This window comes from Pelophylax lessonae (genome assembly GCF_965119305.1).
Source record: "Pelophylax lessonae genome assembly, chromosome: 3".
In the NCBI taxonomy this organism is placed as follows: domain Eukaryota; kingdom Metazoa; phylum Chordata; class Amphibia; order Anura; family Ranidae; genus Pelophylax; species Pelophylax lessonae.
Genome location: NC_138770.1, coordinates 185837440 through 185865193, shown reverse-complemented (window position 1 = coordinate 185865193; position 27754 = coordinate 185837440). Strand labels below are relative to the sequence as shown.

Below are 27754 nucleotides of genomic sequence, written 5' to 3'. Positions count from 1 at the left end.
CTGCTTAAGTGCTGGGAGATGTAAGTTTATTTCTGCCTTTACTTTAAATAAAGAGATCATAGTTACATAGTAGGTGAGGTTGAATAAAGACAATAGTCCATCCAGTTCAACCTGTGTAGGTGTATGTGGCTGTAATCATCTCACATAGCCCTTAATGTCCTGATCATTGAGATGCAAGTCTAAGAGTCTTTTGAAAGCCACCATACTACCCGCAGAAACCACCTCTTGTGGTAGACAATTCCACAATCTTGTAGCCCTAACACTAAAGAACCCTCCTCGCTGCCATAAAACGCTTCTCCTCTAATCGCATTGCATGTCCTCGAGTCCTCATGCAATCCCTTCGAATGAACAGCTTTTTTTCCAAGCAGAGATCCCCATTAAGATATTTATAAATTGCTATCATGTCCCCCCTCAGACGTCTCTTCTCCAGGGAGAATAAATCGAGCGATTGCAGCTGCTCTTCATAGTTAAGGTCCTCCAACCCCCTAATCAGTTTAGTTGCCCTTCTCTGGACTCTCTCCAGCTCCAACACATCCCTCCTGAGGACTGGCAACCAGAACTGTACAGAATACTTCAGATGCGGTCGGACCAGAGTTTTATAAAGTGGAAGGATTATAGTCTTATCTTTGGAATACATCCCTTTCTTTATGCATGCTAATAAACTGCTGGCTTTGGCAGCTGCCGCTTGACATTGCATGCTGTTGCCTAATCTATCATCAGCCAAGACTCCCAGATCTTTCTCCATTTTTGATTCCCCCAAGGGTTCCCCTCCTAATGTGTATTGTGTTTTTATGTTTTTAGTTCCCAAGTGCAAAACCTTTCACTTCTCCACATTAAACCTCATTTGCCATGTCGTTGTCCACTCCGTTATTTTGTCCAGGTCATTCTGTAGGATATCTGCTTCATGCTGTGCAGTTATTGCCCTGGCCAATTTTGTGTCATCTGCAAAAACTGATAACGAACTACTGATCCCGTCCTCAATGCTGTTTATGAATAAATTGAACAAGGTTGGTCCCAGGACTGAGCCCTGGGGCACCCCACTTACTACCTCAGACCAGTCTGAGTATGCGCTGTTTATTACCACCCTTTGGACACGGCCTTTTAGCCAGTTCCGTATCCAAGAGCAAACCCTGCTGTCAATACCTGCAGACCTTATTTTATAAATTAAGCGCTTGTGGGGAACTGTATCAAACGCCTTAGCGAAATCCTAGTACACCACATCCACTGGTCTGCCCCTATCCAGCTCACAGCTCACCTCCTCGTAGAATGCTAAGAGATTGGTTTGACAAGAACGCCCATTTGTAAACCCGTGCTGATTATTGCTGATGATGTTGTTGTCTTTAGCATACTCTACGATATAGTCCCTTATCATCCCCTCCAGAAGTTTATATATTATTGATGTCAAACTGACAGGCCTATATCAAACAGAGAGCACTTGATCCTTTCTCCCCTTTATTTTTGCTGAGTTCCTGTCGCACTCCGAGGGTCAGTAGAAGCGGAAGGAGAGGATTTAACAGGCTGCTGGTCCACATATCTCTTTGCGTGTATGACTCCTTGGAGTCTATTCCTAAGGTGAGCTGTGAATCTTGCACAAGTCACCGGGAGCACTTGATTGGAGTGCGAAGCACGTTTGCACTATATATTATTGATCACGGATGAAGATATTTTGATTTGATTCTTCCGGCCCATTTAACATTTGTGGGACTTTATTCTTATAATCACTTGGTCACAAGCACTTAGACTTTTTGATGTTTTGCACTTGGTATTAGCATTGATATTTAAAGTTGCTTTTACATTATAATATATATTTTTTTTATTATTTTATATGCATTTAATCACTTTGATTGAATTTCTTTCACTTGGCGCAGCAATATCGATATATTTAGTATTATTCACTGGTGTTTTTTGTTTTAACACTGATTGTTTGCTGCCTTGTGTTTTGAGATCTTTTTACAGGTAGCCTCAGCTATCCAAAGTTTTAGCCACAAGATTCTGAGAATGTGAATGGAAATTAGAACCATTCTAAAAATGTATCTCAGAACACATTCAAGGTATCCACAACAAACAACTGCTGTTCTAACACAATCTTGGAACACAGGTCATGTTGGTTGTTCATTGTCCTAAGCCAGTTTGTTGCAGTTTAACATACTGAAATTGCAATGAAAGCTAGTTGCAGGGCTGTGCCTGCATAGGTAAAGGCTTACAAGTGGTATTAAACCCAAAAATGTAATATTTTGCAGCTTACCAGGGCCGCCATCAGGGGGGTACAGCCCATACACTTGTAAGGGGCCCGAACCTCTGGACGGGCCCGGTGAGGATGGGAAAAGGCGGGGGTGAATGCAGCGGTGCTCCGTGACTGCCCTGGCTTTGAGTGTGAGTCGGGACTCGGAAGCTGCTGCGTCTCTGTGTGATTGAGCTCACATCGGGCTCTTTGCTGCCACCTCTGGCTACTTCCTGCATTTGCACTCCTCGTCTGTGCTGCCTGTACTGTATCCCGGACTGCAGCTCCTCTCTGTGTCAGACACATAGGGGAAACAAGAGCGGGGGATGGGAAGACCACCTTACAAGTAAGGGCTATGTACAACTGAAGGGGGGTGGTTGTGTACATGTGGGTCTCTGTATGTACATGTGGGTCTCTGTGTGTACACGTGGGTCTGTGTGTCTCTGTATGTACATGTGTGTGTACACATCTGTGTGTGTCTGTGTGTGTACATGTCTGTGTATGTGGGGGTGGGTGGGTGTCTGTGAGTATGTGTGTTTGCATGTCTGTGAGTGTACATGTCTGTGTGTGTGTATATATCTGTGAGTGTACATGTGTGTGTACACGTGACTGTGCGTACATGTCTGTGCGTACATGTCTGAGTGTACATGTGTGCGTACACGTGACTGTGTGTGCATGTCTGTGTGTGTATATATCTGTAAGTGTACATGACTGTGTACGTGTGTATATATCTGTGAGTGTACATGTGTGTGTACACGTGACTGTGTGTGTGTACATGTCTGTGTGTGTATATATCTGTGAGTGTACGTGTGTGTACACGTGACTGTTTGTGTGTGTACATGTCTGTGTGTGTCTGTACATGCGTGTGTGAAATATATACATGTGTGAGAGGGGGGCTCAGTGCGTACACGTGTGAGGGGGGGCTGAGTGCATACACGTGTGAGGGGGGGCTGAGTGCGTACACGTGTGAGGGGGGGCTGAGTGAGTGGATTTGGTGGGATGGCCCATGGGCAGGCCCTGCTGAATGTTGGTGGTCAGGCACGGGGGGGGGGGTGGGGGGGCCCAAGCCTAAAGCTGTCTAAACCTTTATAAGCAGTTACAGCAGTTTTATTTCTTTTTTTTTAAACAATACATTTTTATTAAATTATAATACGTAACATTTCAGAGGAAAATCAAGTTAAGTCATTACTTCAGATACAATGTAAAGTGGTAGTCAAGTAAGTAATAAAATAAAATAAAAGGAAGGCAACAATTATAGGTAAAGTACTTCTTGGTTATAACCCGCTCACCTCAGAAGGGATCAGACTGTAAGCAGGCCATAACCACAATAATACAATGTAAGGTGGCACTGATGGCCACTGATAAGGCTGCACTGATGGACACTAATAGGTGGCACTGATGGGCAATGGTGACACTAATAGGGGGCACTGATGATTCTCTCCTCCGCTCCTTGGGGCCGATGTCCCTCTGACAGCAGCCGGCGATCTGCTTTTTTTTTTTTTTTTTTACTTCTTCTCACGCTGATGGCGTGAGGGGGGAAAAAAGCTGATCTCCGGCTGCGGCTTACATTACGTGATCAGCTGTCATTGGCTGACAGCTGATCACGTGGTAAGGGGCCGGGACCGGCCCCTTACTCAGATCTGTGTGTAGCCGAGTCTCATGGACTTGCTGATCACAGAGCGAGCCGCGCACGATCCGCAGGGTTGCGAGCAGGCAGCTCATGTACAGGACGACGTACATGGACGCCCTCCCGGCAATTAAGGTCCGCACTGTAGCTGTCTTTCGGCTACAGTGCGGACGGGAAGTGGTTAAATATTTAGAAGCTCTAGAAAGTGATAGCCATTGTTGCCATTTATTTTTAAAGAGATTAGTGGAATAATTTTCATACGCTAACATTAGTTCGTATTGTGCTTGTATATTTAATCTAGAAATTAAGGTCGAGAGGTTTGGTGATTGAGGATTTCCACAGACTGGTTATGGTTATTCTTTCCGCTATTCGTATATGGGCCACAATTCTCCTAAATACTAAGCAGTAGATGTCCAGATGTATACCCAATAATGCCAAAGCAGGGGTAAGTTTAGTTTAAATTACCCATAACAGAAGCTATAAAAGGAAGATACCGACTTCCAAAAACTATGCAAGTTTCTGCAGCTCCATAAGGTATGGAGCAGGTTGCTTATTCGCTCATTACATCTCCAGCATATGGGTGAAGGGGAAGGGTATATTTTAGATAGCCTGTAGGGTGTAAAGTACCATCTATTTAAAATCTTCTGTGTGTTGTCCCAGTGTTCAATACAAGAGGAAGCTTTACTTGCATAGCTTTCTGTCATTGACTCCAGAAGAATTCTTGTTTTAGATCTACTTCCCATTTAAGCATATGTGAGCTTTTACTGTCATTTGAATAAGATAACAAGTCATAAAAAAAAGAAATTCCTTTCCTCGGTTGTTCATTATAGTTGGTAATGTAATGCAAAATTGCAGTAGGTATTTCTATAGGTTTACTGGATCGAAAATCTTCAACTTGAATATTTATTAAATTTGTTCCAAATGATATTTTTATATTTTTAAAATGGAAAAGAAAAAGATTATACAGTGGGTACGGAAAGTATTCAGACCCCCTTAAATTTTTCACTTTGTTATATTGCAGCCGTTTGCTAAAATCATTTAAGTTCATTCTTCTTCCTCATGAATGTATACATAGCACCCCATACTGACAGAAAAACACAGAATTGTTGACATTGTTGCAAATTTATTAAAAAAGAAAAAAACTGAAATATCACATGGTCCTAAGTATTCAGACCCTTTGCTGTGACACTCATATATTTAACTCAGGTGCTTTCCATTTCTTCTGATCATCCTTGAGATGGTTCTACACCTTCATTTGAGTCCAGCTGTGTTTGATTATACTGATTGGACTTGATTAGGAAAGCCACACACCTGTCTATATAAGACCTTCCAGATCACAATGCATGTCAGAGCAAATGAGAATCATGAGGTCAAAGGAACTGCCTGAAGAAGAGCTCAGAGACAGAATTGTGGCAAGGCACAGATCTGGCCAAGGTTACAAAAAGATTTCTGCTGCACTTAAGGTTCCTAAGAGCACAGTGGCCTCCATAATCCTCAAATGGAAGACGTTTGGGACGACCAGAACCCTTCCTAGAGCTGGCCGTCCGGCCAAACTGAGCTATCGGGGGAGAAGAGCCTTGGTGAGAGAGGTAAAGAAGAACCCAAAGATCACTGTGGCTGAGCTCCAGAGATGCAGTCAGGAGATGGGAGAAAGTTGTAGAAAGTCAACCATCACTGCAGCCCTCCACCAGTCGGGGCTTTATGGCAGAGTGGCCCGACGGAAGCCTCTCCTCAGTGTAAGACACATGAAAGCCCGCATGGAGTTTGCTAAAAAAAACACCTGAAGGACTCCAAGATGGTGAGAAATAAGATTCTCTGGTCTGATGAGACCAAAATAGAACTTTTTGGCCTTAATTCTAAGCGGTATGTGTGGAGAAAACCAGGCACTGCTCATCACCTGTCCAATACAGTCCCAACAGTGAAGCATGGTGGTGGCAGAATCATGCTGTGGGGGTGTTTTTCAGCTGCAGGGACAGGACGACTGGTTGCAATCGAGGGAAAGATGAATGCGGCCAAGTACAGGGATATCCTGGACAAAAACCTTCTCCAGAGTGCTCTGGACCTCAGACTGGGCCGAAGGTTTACCTTCCAACAAGACAATGACCCTAAGCACACAGCTAAAATAACGAAGGAGTGGCTTCACAACAACTCCGTGACTGTTCTTGAATGGCCCAGCCATAGCCCTGACTTAAACCCAATTGAGCATCTCTGGAGAGACCTAAAAATGGCTGTCCACCAACGTTTACCATCCAACCTGACAGAACTGGAGAGGATCTGCAAGGAGGAATGGCAGAGGATCCCTAAATCCAGGTGTGAAAGACTTGTTGCCTCTTTCCCAAAAAGACTCCTGGCTGTATTAGATCAAAAGGGGGCTTCTACTAAATACTGAGCAAAGGGTCTGAATACTTAGGACCATGTGATATTTCAGTTTTTCTTTTTTAATAAATCTGCAACAATGTCAACAATTCTGTGTTTTTCTGTCAGTATGGGGTGCTATGTGTACATTCATGAGGAAGAAGAATGAACCTAAATGATTTTAGCAAATGGCTGCAATATAACAAAGAGTGAAAAATTTAAGGGGGTCTGAATACTTTCCGTACCCACTGTACATGTGGTAACCCTGTTGGATCCAGTCCAGTCACGTATTTTGCAGTAATCTAATAGTCTTGTTGGAGTAGATACTTTGGATCTGTTTTTCGTGTTTTTGGATAAAATGTGCTTCCATGCCATTAGTGTAGACCTGATACTCAATAAGTTTGGTGGGTTAAATTTTAGGAAGAGCATAACTTGCATCAGATAAAGCCGCCAAATCATGGCCTGAAGTAATCTCTTTTTCAATAATTAGCCAGAGTTTATCCTCAGGTGAGGAAAACCAGAATCTCATCTGATCAAGAAGGAGCAATAATAATAATCTTTGATGACTGGTAGCCCCATGCCACCCGATAATTTAGTGGTGGTCAATATTGAAAACGCTACTCTAGGTTTTTTCCCATTCCAGTTTTATTTCCTTTTGGGACAACGTTTTTAAAGTACCGGAAGTAAAAGCTGATCATTGTAGGTACCTGTCAGTGTATAAGGGTTTGTCTCAATCCTTTAACTGCTACATCTGCAGGACAACGTGTTTTGTTAAACAACAGAGCAAGATCGCCAGGTAAAAATAAAATAAAGAAAGCCTAAAATGAAAACTAATGCAGCCACCACACTTAAGAATTGGTAAGCAGCAATATAATAAAATGTTTGCTTTTGGTTTTAAATACTGTTTTAAAAGATCCTTAGTCTTTGAAAGAAGAATATCTTCAATTAGTACAGTGAAATGTTAAAGACAGAAGAATTGATCTGTACAATGCCAAGGCTTTTATGGATGATAGCAGTGAGTTTTTCCACATTAGCAAACATATTGTGAGAAGCTCCCTCTTTAAAGTGTTTTGCACTGGCTCTTTGATTTGTTTAAATGACATTTGTCCTGTCATTATTACATTTCTGCCTGTCAATGTTCTGTTTTACCTGGCTGATCCTGCCTGTGCCCCTCCTCCTGACCACACTAGTATGGCTGCACGACCACAGCATGCTTGTATCTTCCGTTGTCAGTACACAGCCGTGCCTCCCCGCCACTGCACTAGACTGGATAAAGGGGGAAGTGAGGTTATGTCGTTGGGATGGATGGTGTTCCATTGCTATGGAAACCTAGAAGCTCGGCAGCAACATTACTTCTGGTCCTGATGTAATGGCCCCAACACTAGACATGCCCACCAGCAGTAAAGGGAATTTTTTTCCTTTAAAACGCAGGCCTGAAAGAGAGCTAGAATCAGACATGGAGACCCGTGTTAAAATTGGATCCTGCTCCTCTGCAAGGGGTGCATCATCACTTGAGGTTGAGCATCATGTCGGCCTTTAGCAGAGGGAATACTCACCTTCGCTTCTGCCATGGCACTCTTTTAGGTATTCCCCTGTCAAGAACTCATTGAGTAGGATGAGGACTATAGTGTGAGTGTGTCCAGAAAACTGCAGCAACCCAGGGTTAAAGTTGATTTCCATGTTTCCTGTCACCTTAAACAGTTTGGATCAAAGTGGTCCAAACGAACCATTTCCTTCACCAAGTGCTGCATTGGCTCAAAGCACTGTAGTACTTAGCTACAAACAGTACGCGGGGTTCCAGCTGTGAGACCGCGACTTCCCGTCTCACACCCAGAAAGCTGCAGAGTCGGTCTGAGCGCCACTCAGCCATTCCAAGGCAGCTTTGTATTCTGTGAGTTAATACAAAGCTTCCTTTAATTGGCCGAGTCAGAGGAGTGGGCTGATGACGTCACAAATCCTCATTGTGGAAGGGCAGGAAAAGTGTGACCTATGGATGTGATGTAACACCTGGACCTCCATTTGAGACTAAGCTTTGAGTGCTTAAGTTTTAGCGCCAGATAGAAAAGTTTACACCATAGGGAATGCAATACAAATATAACCCTGGCCTTTTACAGTGACCGTCAGAGATACAGGGTAACCATGTCTTGCATGACCACGACACTGAACTGTCACAGTGGGAATACCCCTGAAGGGGTCTTCAGGGACTGAGTTCCTTACGGATTACGGATAACCCATGCCCCCAGAAGTACATAGCATCCTGCAACTAAGTATATACGTTGCACTAAGTGGCAAGGTGAGCACCAGTGTAGGGTCCAGCACCTGATCGAATGATACAGGCTGTCCCAACAGCGTAGGGCTTGGGTATGGCTCCCAAGGAGTTATCGAGGTTGCGCCGATCCAGATGCACTACTTCTATGTGTGGCATTACAAGACAGTGAGGAATCGATCCAAGATGTAAAAGATAAAAGAAAATAATAAACTTGTTAAGCCAGGGCTCGACAAACCCCAGGCACCAGGTCACATTGGCGACTAGAATTAGCGGCCTCACACCTGGGCTACACTGCAGCAAGTGTATTTTCCTCATGTCAAACATCCCAAGTCTCCCATGAAATGCGGGAGTCTCCCGCATGCGGGCTGCGGCTCCCCGACACTCGCAAGTGCCGTGCGATATCCCAGCTCTGGGCTGTCAGCTGTCAGAACGGAGCAGATGCTTCCTGCATAGTTCCGGCTCCGTCCTACCACAGTTGAAGTGATCTCAAATGCACTCCGCCTGTGAGAGGAGAGATCCAGGAAGCATCGGCTATGCATGCTTCTCTCAGCTCCGCTCCTCACACTCTGTTGAGGTCTCTCAGAGGAGCCAGCATTTCCCGCCAGCAGCAAGTTACATGTGCTAGGGGTGCAACTAGCCCCAGCACATAATTGTAAATATCCCATCATGTGCAGTGTTTCTGACTCCTACCACCATGACCACTTAAAATCACTGAAGTGGTTAATAGTGGTTAGAGTGTTCCTTTAATATCTCTCAAAAGACGTAAACCTCTGTATACTGATTGCATTTAATTTGACCATCCTCTAGTTATGTTAAATTGGTTGGGGGCGCAGAGTGCCACCTCCCTGAAATTAGTTTTTGCAGGTTGGGATGTCTGCCATGCGGCCCCCGCCTACGGGTGTGCGGACTAAGATGCCGCGCCATCAGGTAATTGAGGCCACGGCTTTGCGGTCTGCTGGAGTGAGGCGCTTATATTGGGGAACTGGCACCCTCTTGCGGTCTGTCAAATCAGGTCCACCTGTCAGTTTTTCAGGTGGACCTGATCGGACCCTTCAGTCTCCTCTATGGATCAGTGGATGTCCGCTGACCATTGACGCAATTCGATCCTGTCCGCCAAAGAGACAGATGGTGGTCTTATTTTCCATTTGTCCGGCAGATTGAATCAGATTGCTCCATAGAGGAGAGCGGGACTGTTAGTGTTCGCTCTGCATAGCGGAGCAGACAAGACGGATCATGCGCCTGCTAAGCTGGGATTAGCGGAGCAATCCCCGCTGAGCATGCGGATTCCACTTAGCGGAGGTGCACGTATGAAAGGAGCCTAAGGTGGCATCAGTTACTGGATCACTAGATCTCCCATCGCCCCCCACCTTGCTGCACTGTCCTTCCCTAGTGAGCCACTGCCCATCACATCATCAAGCAAAGTACACACGGGCCAAATGCCAGACAACATCAGCTGGTTCAATAAAAACTGGACGCCATTTGGCCCGTGTATGGCAGGTGGTCCGACATAAGCTGACCATTCGGCATGTGTGGAAAAAAAAATGGCTCCTAACTTTTTTAGCTGGCTCCTAGGTCCCAACCAATTTTTTAAGCCCTGTGTTAGGCTAAGAGTGATTTCTTTGTGAAAGAGAAGAGGTCCATCAGCTTAGGAAACTAGCAAAAAAACTGAGGACTCACGGCATGGGAAAGAGTTATAGAGGAGACACCCAGTGGGTGTGTCTTTAAAAGCTTGCCAGAGTCCAATCATCTGAATGTACAAGCCTATAATCCAGGGTCAATAGTGTCCTGTACTGTACAATAAAGATAAATTTGTTTTCCTATAGCAGGGGTAGGGAACCTATGGCTCGCGAGCCAGACGTGGCCCTTTTGATGGCTTCATCTGACTCGCAGACAAATCTTTAATAAAAGGGGGTGTGTCCGGACATGAGCCGCGCTGGACGTGTAGTCCCAGAGCTCCGCTGTGTCTACCACTCAATCCAGTGCCATCCACATAGCTGTGCCCGGTGCCAAGGAGACTTCTGCACCCATTGACGGTACACTTTGTGGGCTACCCACCGCTACCCTCAGTTCGTCTCTGGGTGACCGGATTGCCGCGCTACGGACCCCGCAGCCTACTCGCAGTACCGCAGCCGACTCGTGTGCTGTGCATCTGAGGGCCTTGGCAATCCCCGCCCGGTAAGGAGACCTGCCATCCGCTCCCTGTGCCCCGACAGACACGATCTCCTTCCCCTCTGACACCTGGGGACCCGCCTCTCACATCCACTTCTGAGGCCTTCAGCGACCGGCCACCATTTTCTCAGGGCCTATACTCACCTCCATAACTCGCAGGCCTGCAGGCGCTTCACCACTCTGGCCTCATTGCATACCTGCCTGCTCTCTTCCCGACTGGACACCAGGCACTTTCACGCGGATCCATCTACTCACTGTATAGCTGCGGCCCATGAATATGAATATTAAATAAAAGTTCCCAACCCCTGAAATATAGTGTATGGCTCTCATGGAATTACATTTGAAAATATGTGGTGTTCATGGCGCTCTCAGCCAAAAAGGTTCCCGACCCCTGTCCTATACAGTTTCAAAACTCTCCAAAACCTACTTTAGCAAATGTTTTCACATTTTTCATTAGTTACAGCAAACAATTTTGGGATAGCAGTATTAATGGCAAGAGCTACTCAGGCTATTTTTTTATCTCAATCATGTTATGAAAATCACTAGCGATTGCCCACTAAGACAGGGCCATCTTACCAAATGGGCATGCTAGGCAGTTGCCCCGGCCCAATGTGCCCAGCGACCCAGCCCCAGCCAAGCATTAGTCCCGACTCAGGTGTGCATTCCTCCGCCAAACTTAGCAGGTGGAAAGCGCCTGTTTGCCCTGCGCTGCTGTCAGGCCACTTGGGCCGTGAAAGGGGAGCCCACAACTGCAGGAATGCCTGTCTGCCTCCACGGGAACAGGCACACACAGGACAGGCGAGTCTGACTCCCATCCATGTGTGTTCACCGGACCCAGCCGCCGAACTTGGAAGCTGTCATTAGCTTTGCACTGCGGTACCAATAAATATAACCTTATCGATAATTGCCATTTTTATTCTGGTGGGTGATTGTGTAGGCAGGGCCACAGCGCACTTCATTGCCCAGAGGCCTATAATGCTCTTAGGTTGGCACTGCACTAAGATTATGATAGATTGCTATACATTTGAAACAGATGGCTTCATATAGTGTAAGCTACATAAGGAGCATGTAGTATGTATGTATCTTATGCATGGGATACTTTAGTTCTATCTATTTAGCGATCAACCACTAGGAATCACTAATGTGTATACAGTGTTTCAACGAAAATAAGCCTGGGTCTTATATTCATTTTGGCACCAAAAGACACAGTAGGGCTTATTTTCAGGGTAGGTCTTATGTGTAATGTGCTGTCTTCTCTCCATCCCTGCCTGTCAGGATACCCCTGTGTGAACCTAGTTTAGGGTTTGTAAAGTCCTAGAATCCACTTTATGTCTGTTTTATATAATGTCCAGTGTGTTTCTGTAATCTAATAGTGTGAAATACCTTCGGTACAGTGCCACTCAGCTAATCTCCTGCTCTACTCTCCTCCTCATAGCCGTCAATAGGGGATCTCAGCCCCTCCCCTCAGAGCGGATCACAAAAGCGCAGAGCATTATATTATAATACTGTGAAATATCTTTGATACAGCACCGCTCGGGGCTCAGCTGATTTCCCACTGCGCTTCCTTCTCTTCTCCCCCACTGACAGCTGGAGGTCACGGAAGCGCCGAGCACCACTGCAACAAAGGTATTTCACACTATTATAATATAAATGCTCGGCGCTTCTGTGACCGGCTCTGAACACTGCAGAGGGGAGGGGCTGAGATCCCCCCCTAACAGCTATGAGAAGAGGAGAAGAGCAGAGCGGCACTGTACCGAAGGTATTTCACACTATTGGATTACAGAAACACACACTGGACATTATATAAAAAAAACTGTATAAAACGTGGATTCTAGGATTTTACAAACATTAAACTAGGGCTTATTTTTTTCGGGGTAGGGCTTATATTGCAGCCCTCCCCGAAAATAAAAGTAGCTCTTATTTTTAGGTAAACACGGCAGTAGCACAAGTTAAAAACTTTAAAACATAAAACAAAACATATTAAAAACTGACCACACTGAACAGGAGAACACCCCATGTTCAGTTCTCTAGCTATGCTAGAAACTCAGCCTCCAGAGATCAGACTTGTCCTAACACACCCCCACTGCACAGCAATTCACTGCGAAGCTCAGGATGCTGTTGCTCCCCCCCCCCCCCAGCTCTTTTGCAGCTAAGAGCAGAGGGAATGTGATCACTTATAACGGGTACGGGGGGATTGTGTTTAGAATTGATTTTATATCTATACACAAATGTTTTGGCTTTCATTTCTATTTTAAAATGAGTGTTTTACAAGGTGAGGGTTTCTAAAATAATTTATCCTACAGAAAAACAGGCTAAAACAGATACATTTTACTCAGAGAATGTGTGTGTGTGTGTGTGTGTGTGTGTCAAAGCACTACCCCCAATTGTCTGGGGTATGGTCTGTGAGGCTCAAAACTCCATTGTTCCAGTTTCTGTAGCTTTACCGAAACATGTAGAAGATTCAGTTAGCTCTCAAAGGCGCTAGCTAAGAGGCAATCATGCTGCACCAAAAAAAAGGACTACCTCTAGTTCATACATAAAACTGGAAACAATTCAGACCAACTTAACCGTGATGTGTAGACAGGCAGTTGTGCCTGTCTCTGTACACTGGGTAGCAGAGTAGCACATTGCCACTGTTACCTCCTCCCCACCTGTCACTGGTTGTCAAGGATGTTGTCTGCTTCACAGCCAACAGGCTCCTAGAAACTAGTGACGCTGTCAGTGGGCAGAGCCTGATGGAGAAACTGAGGGATCAATTCTCCATCAGGTCCACTCTCTCCCAAAAAAAGGGGACCTGATGGGCAAATGGTGTCTTTGAGTCTTTATCAGGCTCGCCCATCCAGCTATGAATTCGCCTAATGGGGTCTATTAAATTCAAAGGTTTCTTTGGTAAAAACTCTCGATAAACACACATGGACCAAAAGGTATAAGTAAACGTTTGAGATGCAGAATTCTGCAGAATTAAAGGCAGTCTCTGGTTCTAAAGCCTTGTTCACACAAATTCCATTGAGCTGAGGTTTTCTTCACAACACCAGGCTTGTATAGAATAAACAACTGTTTTCTATGTGCCCTCTTCACACTATACATGTGCGATGGTGTACAGAAAAAAAACAGCTCAACAGACTTCGAATAAACAAACACAATCATTTTTTTTTTTAAAGCAAAAGAGATAAATAAATTAGAGCTGGCATAATTTACAAAATGGTAAGGGGGGGGGGGGGGGCTCTTTGCATACAACAAACAAGTTAACCATTGAATTTATGGCTTTTTTCTAATGCTTGGCAGATGGGAAGAGGTTAACAGTCATTTGTATTTATTCAAACACTCTATGCAGCCGCCTACGCTTCCTCTCTGTGCAAGTTACGGAAAAAAGGAAGTGTCCTGGTGGCTTTACAGAGCGTGTTGCACTGACCACGAAACACAACACAGACTTGCAATATGCCAATCACTACATAGGCCCAGATATACTTACTGTACCATAAGCTGCTGCACAGATCCATTGTCTGTAATCAGTTCATTTAGTTTCAGCTCCAAGTGGACTTTTCCCTATTAAAAAAAATAAAAATGTAAAGCATGTGCTTATGGGCAATATTACAAAACAACTCACTGTCACAAGCATTTATAACAACATTCATTACAGCAAGCCAGGGCTGATGTACAAACGCTGTGTAAACATTCAAACATAGAAGTATTGACGTACAACACATCCAACACTTTGGTCGCAGCAATGCCACAAATTGAAATTTTGAGCCAATTCGTACACTTCTATATACACTTCTATATTCCTACAGTGCAGTAAACATTGTCTAGTACACATTGTCCATCACAGCTAACTGGAGATTTGGGACTCACTACCATTTAAGTGTTAAACTTCACAGCTAAGAAAAGACTATATTAAGCCCCCAAGCCCTAGGTTCTTAACTTGCAGCTGAAAACCACAAGTATCTTTGATAATTATTTAGAAGCCTTGGACCCAATCTGGAGAGGGAGTGGCAGCATGAATTTTTAAAGGGGCAATATCACTGTCCTCTTCTAGTCTCCTACAACATGTCCTCAAAATTGTATATGTTCAGTCTGTGATCTTCACTTCTATTACAAATGCAGTCTAACTGTCTTCTCTAGCATTACATGAACATTATGTGCATTCATTTGGTGGTGTATGGGGCCAGAGTTGAGGACCCTTTCCCTTGACAACCATTCCTCCAAGTGCTATGTCCGTGGACAGGTAAAGAAGTGCCTGCAGTGCTGTCCAGGCACTTAAAGTTGAACTCCGGTCTCACCTTCAGTCTTGTACAGATGTACAGGGTTCTGCCCTGTACTGAAATTCTGATTTCATTGCACTCTGAACTTCTCCCAGTATTCAATATAAGCTACAGCAAGTCAGAGCAACTGGGTGTCCAGCATCATCTAGTTCTTTTCTCGCCTGCCTGACTGTCCTCGACCAACCCCTTTCATTCATCGAATTTCAATTCTTTCAACCATGGGGGCTCAACATTACAAGTGGGGATTACCTAGGGCAGTCTGCATGCAAATGCAATCTGCCTAGTAATGCCCACTTCCACAGACTTACCTGCACCATCAAATTGTTTTTGCACAACATCTTCCAAGAGCCAACTGTTTGCTTGAGGACTAAGGGTTCTTGTGATGTTTTCAGCAAGTTATGTACAGCACCCTGCTTTAAAATAATCTGTCTGCATTGCAATTGTAATCTCTCTGCATTGTAAGTACAGAGACCAAGGTATGTCACAAGGTATGAAAGATTTTATTTAAACATTTCATTAGCAAGTTGATGAAGAGAGCAAGGGAGAAAAGAGGAAGCAGGGAATGTCAAATAAAAAGCAGATTAAAATGTATGTCCTTATTGATTTATTCATGAAAATTCTCATTATATACAGTAAAAATATATCAAAATGGTTTATATAAACCAATAAAATGTACACACATGCGTTTATTAAGGTGGCTGTACATTTTAAAGTGGAAATTAACTTGAAAGGTTCTTTCTGCCATCTTACAGGAAAGACCTGGAAATGTGGATTGTGACTAAGCAAAAACTGGAAAAATGTGCGTTGTACACGTTTTTACTGAAAACGAAAGCGTGCAAAACCTGCTGCAGGTCTGCATAGAAGCCAATCAATTTCAGGTTTTATTTTCAAAGCTTAACTTAACAAGCTGAATTTAGAAGCCAATTGGCTACCATGCACAACTGCATCAGATTCTGCATTCTACAATTTCGTAAATCGATCTCTCAGTTTTTCAGGTGGACCTGATCGGACGCTCCATGCACTTCTAAGGAGCAGCGGATGTTAGCGGTGACATGTCTGCTGACACCCGCTATCCGATCCGGTCTGTGAAATCCAGTCGGATGATAACCCCAATTTCCATCCGCCTGGAGGATCGAATTGGATGAAAAACAGAGAGGCGGTCTGTTTTCATCCGATCCCCCATACAGGATAGCGGGGTTCTGCCAGATCAGTCTCAGCACACTGAGCAGAGACGGACCTGTCATCTGCCAGCTCAGTGGGGGATCAGCGGTTGATCCCTCGCTGACCAAAACGGAGTCCGTCCAGCAGAAAATCCGTGTGAAAGGACCCAATAGGTTTGAACATATAAGCAATTTGGGTAAACCTAACAAGTCCCCGAAGGAAGGACACAAGAAAGATTAAAATTTTAACAATTTGCAAAGTGGATGAGGTCACTATACAAGTAATTTCTTTCATAACCTTATGTTGAAAGGAGAAATAGATTTGTTAAATGTGATAGATCAAGGTGAAGTTGTCGATGTAACTCCAGAAAGGCATTTCCGCTGCAGCTTTCCAAGGAAACTTTAAAACGTGAACAGATCATCCTTTACTCTGGAAAAGATTGTATGTATAGCTGCTGGATTTTCAGCACTAACCAGTCCTGAGTACCAAATAATTAGATTCTGGGAGTGGCTGAAAAACTGCAATAAAATTACACAGGCAAACCCAGCTGAAACTATTAATACCTGTCATTATTAGATATACATTTCCAGTGTATAAAGGAAATTGATTCTATACACTATATGAACCAGTGACTTTAGTTTAACTTTTCTTTGCTATTTTTTAAGATGCATGCCCTTCCATGTGCTGCTTGCGGCAAAGGCCAGTTATTGCTTGGGGTGGTTACTATTTGTTTGTACTGTTGGTGAATTGGTGAGGGGATGCACTGGATACCTTCGCTGCCATTGTGCTATTTGCTGGGTGTCCAGTATGTTCTTATACCTTTGAGGGGTGGGCTCCCTGCAGGCATACCTGCCCTTAATCTATCCAATATTATATATGTGTCCAAACTTTGGAAGCTCTCACAATTTAGATACTTGAGACTTCAGCACACTGGGGTGCTGTGAAGTGGCCCTGCAGCTTACGCATAGATTTGCAAATAAAAACTCTACTCTTAGCACTACCCCTTTAAGTTACGTCTAACTTTTACAAACACAAGGCGAAAATGTCAATATTTTGTGTGGCCACCATTATTTTCCAGCACTGCCTTAACCCTCTTGGACCTGGAGTCCACCAGAGCTTCACAGGTTGCCACTAGAGTCCTCTTGCACTCCTCCATGACGACATCACGGAGCTGGTGGATGTTAGAGACCTTGCGCTCCTCCACCTTCCGTTGGAGGATGCCCCACAGATGCTCAATAGGGTTTGGGTCTGGAGACATGCTTGGCCAGTTCATCACCTTTACCCTCAGCTTCTTTAGCAAGGCAGTGGTCGTCTTGGAGGTGTGTTAAGGGTCGTAATCATGTTGGAATACTGCCCTGTGACCTAGTTACTGAAGGGAGAGGATCATGCTCTGCTTCAGTATGTCACAGTACATGTTGGCATTCATGGTTCCCTCAATGAACTGTAGCTCCCCGGTGCTGGCAGCACTCATACAGTCCCAGACCATGACACTCCCACCACCATGCTTGACTGTAGGCAAGACACACTTGTCTTTGTACTCCTCACCTGGTTGCCGCCACACACGCTTGACACCATCTGAACCAAATAAGTTTTGATTCTTGTTTTCATTGGACAACAGGACATGGTTCCTGTAATCCATGTCCTTAGTCTGCTTGTCTTCAGCAAACTATTTGCAGGGCTTTCTTGTGCATCATCTTTAGAAGAGGCTTCCTTCTGGGACGACAGCCATGCAGTGTGCGGCGTATGGTCTGAGCACTGACAAGCTTGACCCCCCCCTTCAACCCCTGCAGCAATACTGGCAGAACTCATACGTCTATTTCCAGTTTCAGGGTCTTGGCAATCTTCTTATAGTCTAGGCCATCTTTATGTAGAGCAACAATTCTTTTTTTCAGATCCTCGAAGGTCTTTGCCATGAGGTGCCATGTTTAACTTTCAGTGACCAGTAAAAGAGTGAGCGCGATAACACCAAATTGAACACACCTGCTCCCCATTCACACCTGAGACCTTGTAACATTAACAAGTCACATGACAACGGGGAGGGAAAATAGCTAATTGAGCCCAATTTGGACATTTTAACTTAGGGGTGTACTCCCTTTATTGCCAGCAGTTTAGACATTATTGGCTGTGTGTTGAGTTATTTTGAGGGGACAGCAAATGTACACTGCTACAATGTAAAGTAGTGAGTGTACAGCTTGTATAACAAAGGATCATTTCTTCAGTGTTGTCACATGAAAAGATATAATAAAATATTTACAAAAATGTGAGGGGTGTACTCACTTTTGTGAGATACTGTATATGAGAGAAAGAGGCTTCCCTACACCGTGAACCAACAAAGGAAGGAGACTGAGAAGAGAAGAAAGTACACTGAAGGAGAGCTTACAACTGGATATATCAGCATATAAGATGCCTGACTGGCATGCTTAATCATGGGGTCCAAACCTGGTGAGTGTGGGCACAAGAGGGGAGCACGAAACAGTTTTTTTTTTTTTTGGCACAAGAGACTGCATGGGTATTACCACATGGAAGAAACAAGCGTGAATAATTTTCTGATATCCTGATATCTATTGGGCTTTTCCAGCATTGGAAGGACTATGAGAACTGCCGAATACTGTGGACTATATGTCACTACATCTATAGGATATAAGCATGTCTGAAGGAGTTATAGCATTTGATGTAGCATTTAAAGTAGTATTTTGATAATGCATGAATTGTTCGAAGCTACACATAACTTAAAGGGGTAGTGCTGTGAGAAGTGTTTGTATATACAGTGCATCCGGAAAAGTATTCAAAGCGCTTCACTTTTTCCACATTGTTACATTATAGCCGTATTCCAAAATGGATTAAATAAATTCTTTATTTTCTTAAAAAATTCTACAAACAATACCCCATAATGACAACATGAAAGAAGTTTGTTTGAAATCTTTGCAAATTTATTAAAAAATCCCATGTACATAAGTATTCATATATGTAAAAGGGTGGGATGCGCCAACTCAAATTGGGGAGCAGCAACTAGAACTCCCTGAACTTGGGGAGAAGAAAATGGAATGTATATGTGCTAGTGCGCTCTAAATAATGTTCACAACTTACCATATAATTAAAAAAAAAAAACCACTAGGGAGTGCAAGAACATTCAATTACAGTGAAATAAATAAAAATAAATATGGCAGTACATCAGTATTCAGACTTTGTGCAAAAGTACAAAAAAAAAAAAGTGCTGAGTGCTAAAGTGCTTGTTCACCAGTGCATATATTAATATTAAAAAGTGTCTGAATGCATAACCCTTTAGGAAACATGTGCAAAGAAAGGTTCTATTTAATAAGACAGTCTTGAAGTCCTTATTTAATTAAATCTTGTGACAACAATGATCTCTAGACTTGATCGGCGTCACACTCCATGCAATATGCGGTGCTGCATGCAACCCCAGGAATCAGCATATATAACAAAGAAACACCCGAATTGGGAGGAATCTTCACACAACAAGGAAACTCTCCAAAATAGTCGCTTGATCAGGACACAAGATTTTTGCAGGAGCTTTTAAATAGGTTGAATCTCCTATAGATTCTCGGTGTATTCCATAGGGTAACGATTTACATGTGGATCAAATGAAAGCTAGATAGTGTATTACCCTTAAAAACTGTTTATTGAAGATAAAAGGTTCCACTTCCATAAAAGATTAAAAAATCCAGCTTGTTACATTATGTGCACGGCCGCCTGCAGCGCGGACCATGCAGAGTGAAGATGTGGCTACTCCTCCCTCCCAACGCACGTTTCTCCTCAACAGGCATCCACTGGGATTGTAGATGAAGATCTACAATCCCAGTGCACGCCTGTTGAGGAGAAACGTGCGTCGGGAGGGAGGAGTAGCCCCATCGTCACTCTGCACGGTCCGCGCTGCAGGTGGCCATGCACATATGTAACATTGATGCAATGCCATATTTATTTTTATTTCACTGTGGCTCGGTTCACACTTATGCAATGCGGGAAGGCTGCGAATTCGCAGCCTGTTCCCGCATCGCAAACGCACCCCCGGCAGTTCACACTGCCATATGCGATATGCTGGGGGTGTCAATGTAATCTTGACACCCCCAGTTTGATCGCATATCGCAGTGCGATCTTGCAGTTCGCACAGGATCGGATCGCACCTGTGTGAACCGCTGTGCGATCCGATCCTGATGCGGCTGCAAAAAAGGGTCCTGTGCGTCTTTGCTGCGGGTGCGTTGCGAATTTAGCCATACAAAGTGTATGGCTAAACTCGCACCGCACAGCCAATCGCATGTAATGAAGGAGCAGTGCGCTCCGACATTACATGCGATTGGCGCAGCCGCATCAGTGTGAACCGGCACTGAAATTGAATGCTCTTGCATTCCCTGTTTTCTTTTTTTTAATTATATGTCAAGTTGTGAACATTATTTAGATTGCATTAGCACATATACATTATTCATAGCCTTTGCTTAATAGTTTAGGCTGTAATTGGTGCCAAAAGTGTTTCAACAAAGTCTTTTTAAGTATGCTGCTACAACTATTGACACACCTATTTTTGGGAAGTTTTCCCCATTCTTTGCAGGACCTCTCACGCTCCATCAGGTTGGATGGGGAGTGTCGGGTCACAGCCATTTTCAGATCTCTACAGAGGTGTTCAATCGGGCTTTTGCTGGGACACTCAAGGACATTCACAGAGTTGTCCCGTAGCCACTCTGTTATCTTGGCTGTGTGCTTAGGGTCATTGTCCTGTTGGAAGATGAACCTTCGCCCCAGTCTGAGGTCCAGAGTGCTCTGGAACAGCCTTTCAAAGATGTCTCTGTACATTGCTGCATTCATTGCCTCGATCCTGACTAGTCTCTCAGTTTCTGCCACTGAAAAACATCCCCACAGCATGATGCTGCCACCACCATGCTTCACTGTAGGGATAGTATTGGCCAGGTGATCAGCGGTGCCTGGTCCATCCAGGCCAACTAGGTCAATCTTTGTTTCATCAGACCAGAGAATTTTGTTTCGCATGGTCTGAGAGTCCTTCAGGTGTCTTTTAGCAAACTCCAGGCGGGCCTTCATGTGCTTTTTTTTTTTTTTTTTTTAACCGAGGCGTGACTTCCGTCTGGCCACTCTACCATATAGGCCTGATTGGTGGAGTGCTGCAGAGAGGGTTGTTCTTCTGGAAGGTTCTCCTCTCTTCACAGGGAAACGCTGGAGCTCTATCAAAGAGTGACAATTGGGTTTTGGTCATCACCCTGGCTAAAGCCCTTCTTCACCAATCACTCAGTTTGGCCGGGCGCCCTGATCTAGAAAGAGTCCTGGTGGTTCCAAACTTTTTCCAGTTACAGATGATAGAGGCCACTGTGCTCATTGGAACCTTCAATGATGCAGAATTTTTACAGTACTCTTCCCCAGATCTGTGCCTCCATACAGTTCTGTCTCTGAGATCTACAAACAATTACTTGGACTTCATGGCTTGGTTTGTGATCTGACATGCACTGTTAACTGTGGTACCTTATATTAGACAGGTGTGTGCCTTTCTAAATCATGTCCAATCAATTGACTTTAGCATAGGTGGCCTTCAATCAATTTGTAGAAACATCTTAAGAATGATCAGTGGAAACAGGATGCACCTGAGCTCAATTTTGAGGGTCTTGACAAAGACTTTGAATACTTCTGTAAATGTGTTTTGTTTTTTACATTTTTTTTTTTTTTTTTTTTTAAATACATTTGCAAAGATTTCAAACAAACTTCTTTCAAGTTATCAATATGGGGTATTGTTTGGGGTATTGAGGAAAAGAATGAATTTAATGCATTTTAGAAGATTATAACAAAATGTGGAAAAAGAGAAGCGCTGTGAAACTTTTCCGGATGCACTGTACACATAAGCTACTAGTGGGGGTTTAATTTTTCACAGGACTGGAAGTCCATATGGATGGAAAAAAAAAAAAAAAAAAGCTGTAAAAAAAACTTTATGTATGGCATGTTCAATTTTAACTAACCATTCTTCATAGCATTTAATTTTCTTATTTAAACAGATTATGTTCAGGAGTCAGCAAAACAAAAAAAAAAAAAAATTTTTTCAGTATGCATTGGATTACTCAACAATAACTTTTTAAATGCTTTGCATAACAAATTATTTGGATTTTTACAAGTTAATAGGAGCCCTTAAAGCTGAACTCCAAGGATGGTACATTTGGCATACTTATATTGGGCCAGCATAGTACAATGTAAACACAGGCAATTCCCGGGTTACAAACAAGATAGGTTCTGTAGGCTTGTTCTTTGAATTTGTATGCAAGTTGAAACAGGTACATTTAAGTACAACGGCCCCAAGTTTTTTTGATAGCATAGGGAAGGGTTAACAGCCCTTTAACATTTGTTTTGCGGTCTATGCCCCTGTTAAGATTTCACCTCACTTTTTGTCCCAGTGACAATTGGATTTTAAATTTAAGTAGCCTGAGCTACTACAGTGATGGCCGTGGTTGACCGAAGTAGCCTGAGCTACTACAGTGATGGCCCTGGTTGACCGAAGTAGCCTGAGCTACTACAGTGATGGCCGAGGTTATCGGGAAGTCCCGACCCTTGTATTTGAAGCGCGCCGCACAGAAAACGCACTATTTACCAATGTGTGGGGGTACCAGTAAGAATGAATTACACCCCTATGCTTATGCTAAATAACAGTGTTTGTCTGTATATCAGGAATGCGCATGATTTTGCAAGCATTCCTTGACATGCAACAATGTGAACCTGCCTGGGGTGTCTCAAGAGGGAGAACACTTTAAGGGCAATGTGACTGAAAATAGGTTAAGACATAATAAAATAGGTTAAGAAACACTGATCTAATCAAAGTTTTAAAATCTCCATTTTGCTTTTGTTTTTAGTGTTGCATTAAAAATTAAAAACAAAAAAATTAACTATATGGGATTTTTGACTTACCGTAAAATCCATTTCTCAGATGTTCATTGATGGACACAGCTCCTGATCTTCTAGTCCATTGGGTTATACTGCCCCTACAGAAGTAGGGAACTAGGCAGAAAAAAAAAAAGAGACTGACAATGCCTATGGGCTTTCCCAGGAGGTATACTCCCTCTCTCTGCCATAGGTACTCCGTTTTGTTACAAAGCAGCGTCATAAGTATTACAACTCCATAGAGGTGGGTGCGGTATCCGTCGAACATCAGAGAAATGGATTTTACAGTAAGTCAAAAATCCCATTTTCACTTTCGTTCATTGACGGACACAGCTCCTGATCTTATTGACTACTGGGACGTCCCAGAGCAGTGTCAAACATGAGGGGTGGGAACAGCAAGAGAAAATTCTAAACCGTAGCCAATCAGGTAACAGGAGCTCAATCAAAAAACAACTGAAGCCCACCTGAAAAACATTACACCCTAAAAGAAGCAACTGGTTCTCTAAACAGCAGCCTGCAAAACCTTGCCACCAATAGAAGCATCCGCAGATTTCATTACATCCACTTTTTTGTGAATTTTGTGAATTGAAATTCCAGAATTTTGTGAAAGTGTGCACTGACGATTAGGTAGCCGCCTTGCAAACCTGCGTCACTGATGCCGGATGACGGAAATGCCCAGGAAGCACTGAAGCTCAAGTAGAGTGCACCTTGACAGGGAAAGTAGGAACCTGACCCTTGAATGAATAGGCCTGAGTCAATGTCTGTCTGATCCATCTGGAAATGGTCACAGAAGAAGTGAACGGTCCTTTTCGAGGCCCATCCGTAAGCACAAATAGTGAGTCTGACTTCCTAAAAGCCTCCATAGCTGCCAGGTACACTCAAATTGCCTGAAACACATCCCGGGCATGCAAGTTGGAAGTAAAGAACCTTTCCAGAGGGCAAGAACAAAACTCGATCTTGTAGCCGGACTGTATCACTTTGTGGACCCACTTGTTTTGCACCAGGGAAATCCAGGGGTCTGGGAACCATCGAAGACGTCCCCCCACCCCAGGCATGGGAGAGGACGCACCTTCATGCTGAAGGAACCTTGTCGGCGGATCTGCAGAAACTCACTCTCGGCTTGCCGGACCAAAGTCGCTTGAATCTCTCAGAGGAAGCCTTGAAAGGCTTTGAACCCATGTCAGCTGACCCTGAGGGACGAAAAAACTTCTTGTGAGCTGAGGAAGACTACGACGAGGTTCCTTACTCTTACTAGCCTGTGGAATAAAAGTACTCTTCCCCCGTGAGACTCTTAATAATGTCATCCAGGGTAGCTCCAACAACTGATCATCCTTTTCAAGGAGATCGCCTAAGGCTTTTTTAGAGGTCTGGTCTGCAGACCAACATTTGAGCTACAAAACACGCCTAAGGACCACTGCCGAAAGACTAGAAATCAGGGGAACCGCATCCAAAGAGGCATCACAGATAAACTGCAGCCCCTGGACCAACTGGGCTGCCAGCTCAGCAAAGGCTGGGGGAAGCTGCTCACCCTCAAGGTCATTGCGTAAAAGTTTAGGCCACTCATCAGAGTTTGTGACACCAGAACAATGGTGAACACCGGACCAAGTGCTGAATCCGCAACAGTGAACAATATTGGGAACAGCCTCCACCTTCTTGTCAGCTGGATCCCTTCTTCAAACCGAATCATGGTTACCTTATTCAACCTGGAAACAGGGGGATACACCACCAGTGGAACAGTCCACTTTTTAAGGAGGGACTCTTCAAAGGGGTACCTCATTGCAAATTGCTTAGGGACCACAAAGATGTTTTGGACGTCCCCACTCTTTTGCGACAAACCTGTCAAAATAGGAGGGGAAGGTAAACACCTTCACCGCTCCAGACGGCTTGTGAGCGCCAAAAGGAACTGGTGCCTCCTCCGCAGCTTCAGCTGTGGCCTCCATTTTAAGTCTCAAGCACAGACACAATCATTGCGTCCACCAGCGCCTTTTCGTGCGCAGCTACAGGTGTGGAGGAATCATCCTCACTATCAGAAACTTAAGGGCGAGTGTCCACAGGCCACGCAGGATGGGCCACGTACACGGCGGCCAGATCAGATTTAGGATCTGGGGAGACAGATGAGGCCAGGGAAGGCGGGGGTGCTTTTTTTCTAGTCCACCGCCCAAAAGCCACCTCCACCCGGGACACAAAAGGACTCCAGGATTGGTCAGTGCATCAATGGATGGTTGGGACCCAGGGGGCCCCGTAGCATCTGAGAGGGGGTCAGGTGGGGAAACGTGGTCCTAAGACTATGAGGAATAAGGGGACCCCAAAAAATGTGCAAAAAACACTGCTAAGTGAAATCCCCACCATGCTGGCAACACCACCCGGCCACCAGCAACAGAGCACCCCACAATCCTGCAGCAGAGAGAGGAAGGCCCTCACCAGAATCACCACCCCACCAGGCAGGCACCGGCAGCACCAGGATGCAGTGTCCTTCACATGCAGGGTCCAGAAGGAAAGAGACCCAGGAGTCAGCACCAGGGGATGAGGTGTTTCCACTGCCAAAATCCCTGCCCAGAAGGCTCCGCTGTCATGGCCGCCACTATTTTCGATGCCAGACCAACGCAAAATGGCCACTGGACTCAACAAACATGGCCGCTGTATATACCTAAAACAGGCCACAACAAAATGGAGGCTCCACGAGGCACCCAGGGACCCAGCAGGGATCCCTGGGGCCCAAGACAAGGCACAGAAGGGAAGTGCAGGGAAGGGCAGGAGCCCCCGCCAGGTTCAAAGCTCCCCCCTGCAGCCGATCGCTGGCAGAACACCCCCCCATCACCAATACAGCACCCTGCCCCAGCCCCAGAAGGTAGGCTAGATCACCACACTGCCCAAGGATAGAAGAGGAGGAGGGAGAGGGAGGTGGATGGGGGGCTAGATGACCCACAGGGACCACCAGGCACAGAGGAGGGGGGTGCCTAACGGGAAGGAGGGAAACCCTGGGGTCCGACCATCCCAGGGAGGGACCCACCTCCACCCCAAAACCCTCCATGGGGAGAAGGGGGGGGGCAGCTACTCACCATACCAGGAACCAGATGGGCACTGCACCAGACGGAACCTCCTCCCCATCTAAATGTGGGGCTTTTGGCCAGGATGAACACTGTTACAGGCCCGAGACCCAGATGTATGCGACCTCGCGAGGCGTTTAACTCACAGACCAGCCTTCGACTGACCTAGCGCGGAGCTGAGGTCAGTGTGCGTTTGCTGGCCAGACTGGGGTAACCACTGGATCTAGATTATCCAGCCTGTCGCCCAGTCCAGCAGTTCATTGTAGATCTCACAGGGAAAAAAAAAAGAGAAAAAAATCTATCTAAAAGAAAACATTTTGCCAGGACCCGAGATCCCAGCAAAGAATTAGGTCCTTACTCCTGACTAGGCAGCAAAAAAAAAAACTGAGTACTTATAGCAGAATTATAATTCCTGGGACTGCCCATAGGCGGAGACAGATTCTTTTTTTGCTTAGTGTCCTACTCCTGTAGGGGGCAGTATAACCCAATGATCAAGAGGATCAGGAGCTGTTTCAGTCAACGAACAAGAGAGAAAAAGTCTTTATTTTATTTGTATATAGGACAAGATGGTGGTAAAAGCAGATGTTTTTTACCACATGCCCATTCGCCACAGGGTGAGCAAATCAGCGGGTTGCTGCCGCCGGGCACCCGTGATCCCTCCCCATGGAGACAGAACAGCGGTCAGCCATTGTAAACACGACAGACCGCTGTTCTGTCAGTAATGGACACAGGGATCCTGTGTTGCTCTTATTTAGGAACACAGGTCTTTGTGTTAAAAAAAAAAAAAAAAAAATCGGTAAATACAACCCCTACACAGTTAGAAAACACCCCCCTAGGGAAACATTTAACCCTTTGATCGCCTCTGGTGTTAACCCCTTCCCCGCCAGTGTCATTAGTACAGTAACAGTGCATATTTTTAGCACTGATTACTGTAGTAATGTCACTGGTCCCCCCAAAAAGTGTCAACATTTTTAGTTAGGTGTCTGATCTGTCTGCCACAATGTCACAGTCCCGCTAAAAATCACTGATCGCCGCCAATACTAGTATTAAAAAAAAAAAATTACATTAAAATGACAAATCTTTCCCCTACTTTGTAGACGCTATAACTGTTGCGCAAACCAATCACACTTATTGAGACTTTTTTTTTTTAAAGCAAAAATGTCGCAGAATACAAATTGGCCTAAAAAGGATGAACAAACATGATTTTTTAAACAAATTTTATAGGGAATGTTATAAAGCAGAAAGTAAAAAAAAAAAAAAAAAGTGAATACCACCAAAAGAACGCTCTATTTGTTGGGGGGGGAGGGGGCAATTTTATTTGGGTACAGCGTCGCACGACTGTGCAATTGACAGTTAAAGTAACGCAGTGCCCTATTGCAAAAAATGGTCTGGTCATTAAGGGGAAAACCTTTCGGTCCAGAAGTGGTTAAACTGACCAAAAAATAAATTTCCCTGATGTTGATGGACACAACTCCGATTTTCATAACCATTGGGTTATAGTGCCTCCTATAGGAGTAAGACACTAGGCAGAAAAAGAATCTGGCTACGCCTATGGGCAGTCCCAGGGAGTATACTCCCCCTCTCTGCTATAGTTACTCAGTTTTGTTACAAACAGTGTCAGAAGAATTACAACTCCACAGAGGGGTGGGTGCTGTGTCTGTCAATGAACAGCAGAGAAATGGCTTTTACGGCAAGTCAAAAATCCCATTTTCTCATAACCACTGGGACACCCCAAAGCAGTGTTAAACATGAAGGATGGGA

At 44.5% G+C, this 27754-nt stretch overlaps 1 protein-coding gene across 1 annotated transcript in view; it reads right to left on the bottom strand.

Moving 5' to 3' along the window:
• RASA2 (RAS p21 protein activator 2) overlaps positions 1–27754 on the bottom strand; it is a 451771-nt gene that overhangs the window by 264110 nt on the left and 159907 nt on the right. Inside the window, exon 5 of the mRNA XM_082249978.1 lies at positions 14114–14187. Coding sequence (XP_082106104.1) covers positions 14114–14187 — 74 coding nt within the window. The remainder of the gene's footprint in view (positions 1–14113; positions 14188–27754) is intronic.